At 36.6% G+C, this 9,409-nt stretch overlaps 1 protein-coding gene across 1 annotated transcript in view; it reads right to left on the reverse strand.

Moving 5' to 3' along the window:
* Window positions 1-7,223: 7,223 nt before the first annotated feature.
* The window catches only part of LOC117179859 (cadherin-23), an 84,400-nt gene continuing 82,214 nt past the window's right edge, over window positions 7,224-9,409 (reverse strand). The window contains exon 13 of the mRNA XM_033372014.1: window positions 7,224-7,812. Coding sequence (XP_033227905.1) covers window positions 7,605-7,812 — 208 coding nt within the window. The 3' untranslated portion in view covers window positions 7,224-7,604. The remainder of the gene's footprint in view (window positions 7,813-9,409) is intronic.

Raw genomic sequence — 9,409 nt, forward strand, 5'->3', positions numbered from 1 at the left:
TGCTGAACGTGAATCTTAAGCAGGAGTTTTGCAATCTTTGAATTTTCGCCTACGGCGGCGTACTCAGAAAAGGCCCAAAGTTCGTATATGCATAATCGAAAACAGACACGATTAGCGATTCGCACAATAGAAGTTTAGTACTAGTAGAGAGAGCGCGGCGAAATGGAAACAGTTTTCTTATACGTATATAAGCTGCATAGACTGCATGATAAGCCCAAGATTTTTCGACTGCGAGACAATGGAGAGTTGAGTAGCATTTATTAAGAAATTAGGAAGGAGGTCACAATCTAAACTGCCCTTTGGCAGAATTACAGATTTTGTTGGATGAATGACCAGCGCACGATCTTCCGTCCAGCCAGCGATATGGTTTAAGACCGCGATTAAAATGGCTGATCCCTCATTAATATTTTCTCGCTTACAACGGATGTTCAGCTGTGTATCATCTGCATACATATGTATGGTTATTTTAATTCTGCCCTTGGAGATCGCTTCTATCCTGTGTACAAATTCCATTACGGAGTCAGGAAGGTCGTTTGTGTAGATAGAAAACAAGGTTTTCTATCATCTCACTGCCCTCTGAGGAGCTTTCCTATTAACTGCTATGCGTGGGGGCATAAGTGTAGACTGAGAGCTTGAAACTGCGACTCGCTGACTTCTATTAGAGAGAAATCCTGTAAACCAAGCAAGTGAGGTGTCCCTTACTCCTATAGATTCTAATTTTTTCAAGAGCAACCTATGATCAAGGGTCTCGAAAGCCCGAGATAAGTCCAGCAAGGACATCAGAGTTACCTCTGCACAGCCCGAACACCTACCTATCTCATCCAACACGTGAAAAATGAAAAATGAAGGGTGTCAACTGCTGAAGACAGATCTTCTCTAATACTTTCGAAAGGTAAGGCAGAATAGGTATTGGACGTAAGTTGCCAAATGTTTTCGGACTATTGCATTTAGGAAGAGGACGAACAATACCTGATCTTCATGTTTAGTGAAACTTTCCCTGCCTTAACGAGGTATTCATGATATTTAATAATGTAGGAAGGCATGAAGGTACACAAAGATAAACCGAAGAACTGTTAATGCCATCCGATTCCGTAGCTGTCGAAGTGAATGATTTCATAGCGTGATACAAATGACTAACGTCAATTTCCTTGAATACGAAAGTATTCTGTGAGTCGGGTAAAATGTTGCTAGCAGATGACTTAAAGGTCGCGGATTAGTATCTCTCAGGCTACCGCTGATGGCATGGTATGCTCTTGTGGTGCACAACATTTGTCAAAACTTCTGACAGAAGACAACTGAATACCAGCTATGTCACATATAAGAGGGTAGTTTTCCAAGAAGACTCTCAAAGCCTGATTCTTTTCTGCATCTCCCTCTTGCTTCTATATATTGTGCTCCGAAGCAAAAGCTCTGGATATCTATGTTGCCCGCTAAAAAGAAGAGTATATTAGGACAACCGCCTGTAATACATAGACAAGCTTGAACTCTTTGCCTTATAAAAAAAAAACCTTGAAATCCTTGTAGCGGCGGAGATAGATATTTTAAATCAATTGGCATGAACTTTGGCCTATACAGGTGCTCCTGCGTTAATCTATGCAAAGGAAGACTAGAAAATACAACATCGCGTGATGATCGGTTCTGCAGCTAATATGTGGAAATACTATTCAACATCTTGGTAATGGAGAAGCATACCCATATCTTGGAATACCAAAAGCGGAAACCCAAGATGTGCTTGTGTTAAAAACGGAACGTAAAAAAAGTATCTTTGAATTTGTAGAAAAATGTGGACTTCCAAATTATTTGGTAAAAATAAGATCTAGGCGACCAATATTTTGTCCGTTCTTATACTGTTCTACACGTTAGTTGCATTAAAATGGAACGCCGATGAGTTGTAGGAACTTTGCCGTAATACGCGCAAGATTATGACAATCCATCGTAGTCATCATCCTAGATCTTCCGTACCTCGTTTATACCACCCTCGAGAAAAAGGGGGCTTAGATCAATGCTGCGGCGTTTCTATACCGTACCGCAAAGGAGCTTGGTCTCCCATTTGTTTTATAGCATCACTAACAGCTTTTGTGCAGTTATTTGGGAAAATCCTGCAGGCGGTCCTGTATACGAACCTGTGCAGGTAATCTGGACAGTTCATGTGCAGGAATTTGGCAAAGGAAACTGCCAATGATCATGCAAAAGCACCTGGACCAAAAGGAACCTCTTAATGATCATGTACGGGTTTTTTACAGGTTCATTTGCATAGAAAATTGACACACACATTCCTGTAAGGAAAGATGTATAGGATCCCTCACCGAAAATCATCAAAGGAACTGTTGAAAGGATTCTGTAAAGAAATATGTACAGGTTCCTTTACAGAAATCCATCGCGAAAATTTATGTTGTTTACAGTTATAGAGTTGCCTTCCTATAGTTGCCTTGAAGATCCAACTCACAACTGAACATTTTCCTGCACACGAACCTATACCTCAATTGACTCTGTTAAAGAATCTCTACATGATCATTTGAAGGTTAGCTTGTATGCAGGTTCCTTCGCAGGATTATGTGCAGTTTCCTTCAATAAATTCCTGCACAGGAACGGTCAAGATTACCTGTTCAGCTTCCTCTGCAGTTTTATGTACGTGCTCATGTGCAGGATCTTCCAACGTTCCTGTACATGATTTTTTCGCTGGGATTCTTTGAATTCATAGACCATAGTATTTTAATGAAAAATTTCGAAAGATTGGACTCTCGGTAAATATTATCACTTTTACAATGGTATATCACTAATGGACGAAATGTTGTAAAGTACAGTGTTTATGCAAAGCAACCATTTTTTTGTAAACCAGCCACTATTATTTACTGTTTATTTCAATGACTTCGTGGAAGCTATGGATCACTTTGTGTATCAGATACTGTACACTGATGATAAAAAAATATTTTTGTCAATTACCACGTTGGATAATTGTAATGCTTTGCAAAATATTGCTGCTATATTTTTTAATTGGTACAGAAAAAACTCGCTCAACTTAAATATTTTGAAATGCAAAATTATGTATGCAATAGGAGTAAATTTAAACGTCAGTACACAACGGATGACAAATTGTTTACATTCACTCTATACAAAAGAAGTACAACCGCCTACAGATACCTAGCAAATATATTCTGATGACTTCGAAATAGACAATTTATTAATATTTGACGAGCAAAAAGATAGAGTGGAAGGATTTATTGATAACGGCACGGGACGAAAATTTGAAAGAGCAGATAACGCAACGGGTTGGCTATCAAAGATGATCAACTCTAAAAAAATTGAAAACCATGAACGCAGTTTCTTGTCTTTACCTTCTGTAAAGGATTTCAATCTGCGATGGATTCGAAAAACATGTACAGGCAAATAGTGCGCCGTCTTCAAAGTATTGTTTTGACTGAAGTTGCCTAGGTATGTGATCAAGGATCTAAACACGAAAAGGGCTGCAAGAACTAATTGAACAAATCAAGGAAAACGCTGCCAGAAAAGACACAAAACATTATGACGAAACAAAAATGATTAACGACATCGACTCTAACATTTATCCCAACCATAAATAAAAAATGCGTGTGCACCTGTGCAAAAAAGTATCTAGTCACAAAACGGCCTCTATCATGATGAATATGTGTTAAAGTCAAACAACGAGCCTAGATGGAAAATACAAAATGAACAAAGAATATAAGGATATAGCCCAATGGGCCAAAAAATCAAGGATATCCTAGAGACGTCTTTGGGATATCCTAAGACGGATTTTATAGCATGTCTTTTTGACATCCTAGAGGTGTTCTAAAAACGTCTAATGTCAGTACGAAAGTTGTCTCGAGAAGTCCGTGTCATTAAGACTCCTTTAGATCATCTTCAGGACATCGGACATCTTAGAGACGTTGATTGAGCTGATATAGGACGTACTAGGTACGTCCCAAGGACGTTCTCGGGATTTTCATAGTTTTGTTGAAAAATATTTTGGACAGATGAGGCAACATGGAGGCAGAAACTCTAAACTCAACACTAGTGCATTTAAGGACCACAACCAAAGTTTGCTTGTGAACAATGTTGTGAAGATGAACGACAAAAATGCAAATTGTGAAAGTGATTTATCTTCTTGATTGCTAGTTACTATCAACTCACTTCTGCGACAGCAGCTCAACGTCGAATCACGAATAGAGTTTCTGAAAGTTTATTTAAACTGTACGCCTTGCCAAATTATTGTGCTCTCGATTTGTAAGAGGATTGATTGTACGCCACCCTGTGACAAAATAAACTTGTACCATGTCGCGGTTCAGATAACTAATATTTGCTGCTACTATTTTTCTAAAATGGCACGTATTTATGATTTTACCAAGAAAATCAAAAAATACCTCCTGGAAAACATTGATTTTAAATTCCTAGAATGCGAGAATTTGCAATCTCCGAAGCAATAAAAATCAGGTAAGAATGATCACAATCTTGAAGCAATAAAGAATGCAAGTACTATGAAACGACAAAGGTATGGAACGATGAAAGCTCCACCTAAGAAAAAGACCCGTACTCTGTAGCAACAGTTTTTATGTCTTAAAGATTTTTTGCCAAATGATTTTAGTTCTGTGATAATTAAAAAATAGTCTTCAATTTAAATTAATAGATTGGATTAAGTATAATTTCTTAAACAGATTCTAAGATACCCTGGCAGACCGAAGGAACCAAAAGGAGCCTCCACAAAGTACCCTTAAAGAACCCACTGAGCCCCTCTTCGGTTGCTTCTTAAAAAACTAAAAAAAAACAGCAATGTCAACTTTTAAATTGTTGAAATTCGGATCTCACGTTAATCGTAATACTTTTCCTTGCAGCGTTGAAAAATTTAACAAATAAAATACCTGCCATTGAAATGGGCTGAAAGCGGCTTCAAGTGCATCTTCTTTTAGTAGCAGTTGATAAGTGTTCCGTCAATAACTTTAAGAATTTTGACCGGATGCTAGCGCCACACAGTGGAAACCTTAGACAACAGCACTGCGATGCAAGTGAAAGAGAATTTTATTTTTAAACTTCGCGCGCAACATACTACTTAAGCTATTATGGATGCGCTTGAAGTCACCTTCAGCAGAAGTTAATGATATTTTAAAAAATTGTTAATGCTGCAAAAAAAATGTATTGCGATTAGTCCGTGAGTTTCTAATGTAAATTTGAACGTAGAATTCAAATTTCAACAATTTAAAAGTTGATATTTTTGTTTTTTCGAGTTTTTTAAGAAGGAACCGAAGGGGGACTCAGGAGGGTCTTCAAGGGAACTTTGCATAATTACATCATTGATATGCAATAAATTTTAATTTCTCAGCTTCTCTAATTATATTTTATGCAAAGATGAATTTCCGCAGAGCCGCGAATTATTGTACACAAACTTTTTCGTCCCGAGGACGAGATTCAAACAAAAGCATTGATCCTAAACATTTTTTGCCTAGTTTTTCCTAAAACATAATTTCAAGTTCTTGAAAATGTAAGGAAGTAGTCGACATTTATTTGTATATTTTCAAAAAAGTAGCTCTGATCGTAAATTGCAATAATCATCAATGAGGCAAAAATATGAAGGCGAAGTTAGAACCACGAATATTTTAATACGATGCTTGTCGTTGAAGTTGATGCTTGATGTTTGTCGAAAAAAATTTTGTTAAATTAATTTTTATTTCTACAGAGTTGGTACTTACTTACGTTCACGAAATTAACTTTCAATACCGCACACTATCAATAAAGTAATTCAATTTAATTATTTTTTATGTATAAAATGTAACCTCCACAGATTGTCAAAATATTTAAATAGTGGGTTAGTGCATAGTGGTAGCACTCCCATGTATCGTTTTGAAGATATTAGATTTTAGTGTTCGGGGGCGACGCTAGATGGCGCTGAAAGTCAATAAAATTCAGTGAGCATGTGCAACCACAATATTTTCAATTATATTGACATTTCGAAAATAAAAATTAGCCGAAGTGTCAAATTGAATTTGTTATTATGTAACACTATCTGAAAGTTGTATTATGTATAATATTATACGTAGAAAGTTTACTATTACATGCTGATTTAAGAAAATGTGTTGATTGGTAAGTATTCAATAAAAAAAGAAAGTAATATTTGCTTCATTAGAGGTTAGGTTTTTGTTTTCATATTTCGAATGTCATTAACTTCTGCTGAAGGTGACTTCAAGCGCATTCATAATAGCTCAAGTAGTATGTTGCGCGCGAAGTTTAAAAATAAAATTCAAAATTGACAAATAAATATATCTAATCATTTATATGTCTAATTTTAAACAAATCTAATACCTTTTTCGATAAGAATAATATAAAAAAATGATAATTTAAAGAAATACTTTACCTTTGGTCCTGACATCTCGTCTCGTAGCATCAAGGACACTACTTTAATGTTCTCACAAGCATCGCAGCGTTGTTGTGTGAGGTTTCCACTGCGTGGCGCTAGCATCCAGAAAAAATTCTTAAAGTTACCAAAGGAACGCGTATTAACTGCTACTAAAAGTAGATGAAGTTCAAGCCGCCTTCGGCCCATGTAAATGACAGGTATTTTATTTTTTACAGTTTTTAACGCTGCAAGAGAAAGTAATGCGATTACTGCGTGAGTTTCTAATGCGAATTTTAACCTAGAATCCGAATTTCAACTATTTAAAAGTTGATCTTGCTGTTTTTTAAAAAGGAAACGACGGGGGACTCACTGGGGTCTTTAAGGATACTCTGTAGAGGCTCTTTTCGGTTCCTTCAGTCCGCCAGGGCTCCCAACCAATATTTATTAGAATAAATGCTAACTCAGAATTGATAAAATTAACAATACAAATTAAAAAAATTACGATAGTTAATAACCTTGAAGCAAATACTAGACATTCTTAAAATATATATTTTTTTCAACTAATTTTTTTACATTGTTCCAACAAATTAAAAGTATTCTGTAGATCGCTTGATGTTAAATATTTTGGTCTGTAATAATAAGTTAGTATTCGATCCCCGAGGTATTGGAAAAAAGTAACAAACATACTGAAAATTTATTATCTCTACAGAAATTGTGGGTTGAATAATTTTCCAAAACAAATTTTTTTATATTCATTCTTTATTTACATTTGACAACCGGCCAGGGTAAGTCGTGGGCGCTGTAAAATTGGTTCGTTCTGCTAATTATCTGGCTCTGGCCATGGGGGGGGGGGGGGGGGGGGGGGGGGGGGGTTTCAAGGTTTCAGCGGATCGCTAACAGAAATAGTGTAACTTCTCAACAAACAGGTGAACAAGTGGAATATATAAAATTCAGTTATTCATCCATATATATAATACAAAACCGAATAAGCAGTAGGATTGAAATGAACACTTTCATTGAAGCTTAGTCAATAAATAAATATCACTAATCACTTTCAGTGAGAGTTTTGTAGTTTTGCACTAGCACCATCACTGCTTCTTTTTTTTCTCCTGAAAAAAGTCGCAGATGATCTATAGTCAAGTCTCTTTATATGTAAATATTGGCACTCAAATCATTTTATTTTTAAATCTAAAGTGGCCTTATCAGAATTCTGAAGAAGTCAACAGTTCCCGGATTAAACTTAAAGCCCTTTTTAGATAAGCTACGATCTCGAAAGTGTACTGGGATGATAAAGTGTTGTGTCTGCTCCCCATTCATAAGGATTTTCATGGGGTCCCATTGTAACAACAGTTCCTGGTCCAATTGATGGATGTGATGCTGCACTGACCATTCCTGGTCCAGAAGAAATGTAGCTTAAGGTTGGTCTCGGCTGATCTCTCAAACGTGCATGTTTGGCTTGCTTTTTGTATCTGCAAGAAATGTTCAGTTGTTAGATCGTTCCACAGTGGGATGAAATGAAAGAGCAAGGTTAAAGATCACTTGTAGCTGGCAATTCTCAATCGAATTTTGATTTTTACCTTACAGCCACTTTTTTTATTTCCCAACTAATTTTCACACGAAGCGCCACATCGCGTTGAAAATTTGGGATAAGTAAAAAGTACCAAGATAGGGCCTGGTCCTAAATTTTAATAATTATGAAAAAAGCAACAACAACAAAACATTTACAACAAAAAACTTTTTCATAATTATACAAATTTAGGACCAGCTCCACCATTCTTAGTGCTTCTTGTTTAGTATCCCAAATTTTCAACTCGATGAGGCGTTTCGTGTGAAAATAAGTTGGGAAATAAAAAAAGTGGCGGTAATGTAGGAATCTGGTCACGTGACCCACTCATCAGATGGCCTTAAGGCCATGTGACGAGAGGGTCACGTGACCAAACCTGGTTTTCGATTTTTCTTTCCCAACTTACGTCTAAACGAAATGAGGTATCGCTCTGAATGTTTGGGAAATGAAAGAGGAGGTAATAAAGTCCATATCTCTGCTTTGTTCCGGTGGAAATTTTGGGAAAAATTTTTTTTTGGAGAAAATACCAGTGGAAGTTTTCTTTCCCAACTTACGTCCACACGGAATGAGATATCGTGTTAAAAATTTTGCACGATAAATAAAAGGCATGCAAGAATTTGTCTCTGGTCCTAAATAATTAGAATAGTGAAAATAGTTTTTTTTTTAATTACTATTTTGGAGAAATACCGACCGTGCTGTGGTTAAACCCTGCAAGCAATTTGCAATGTTGTCAATGGGCTAGTTATGAGGTTTACATTTATCTAAGAGGGGCAAAACAGCAAAAATCGCTCACGAACATTATGCACCAATAATGCAAAAACTAATGTTTGCACTTGAAATGCAAATAAAAATATTTTGGTCTGACATACGTATCAGTCTGGTATCAGCTGTCGCAAAGCAGCACTAGCGCAGCGAGTAGACAACTTCGAACTTCTAGGGGTCTGTGCAAGGCCACAAACGATCCTTTAATATTTATTAACATATCCCGAAAAAAATTTCCGCGTTATTTAAACTTTTATTTTTCAATATGGGTGAAAAAATATTGATCTTAGGACTGACTTGATCAGCTGTTACACTCATCACATGGCCTTGAACGCTTTTATTTATCTTGACCTTCGCTCATGTCGGCAATCAAATCTGCTGATCGAAAATTAAGGCACGTCTTGACAAGCTAGAAACTTCTTTCTTTTTTAATCGACACGTCTTCCATGACAATACACTAATCTGCAAAAAAATTTGCATTCTGCCTGAATAATAGTTATTGTTTTTTAGAGATAATAATTCTTATAGCCTTCGCGTACCTCTATCACACACAACGCGTACAGCTGGTATACGAATGTCTACACAAAAGAGTAGTCACATTCAGTGATCCCACATCTGAAACGAGACATGGTCCAATGCTATGACACGTCTATGTCCGTGTGAATATGGTAGGAGACGATATAAATGCCTGAGTTGCGCGCGCAACCCATTTCTCCTCTTCTGAATTTGAAAACTCGAAG

Source organism: Belonocnema kinseyi, chromosome 9, assembly GCF_010883055.1.
Source record: "Belonocnema kinseyi isolate 2016_QV_RU_SX_M_011 chromosome 9, B_treatae_v1, whole genome shotgun sequence".
NCBI lineage: Eukaryota > Metazoa > Arthropoda > Insecta > Hymenoptera > Cynipidae > Belonocnema > Belonocnema kinseyi.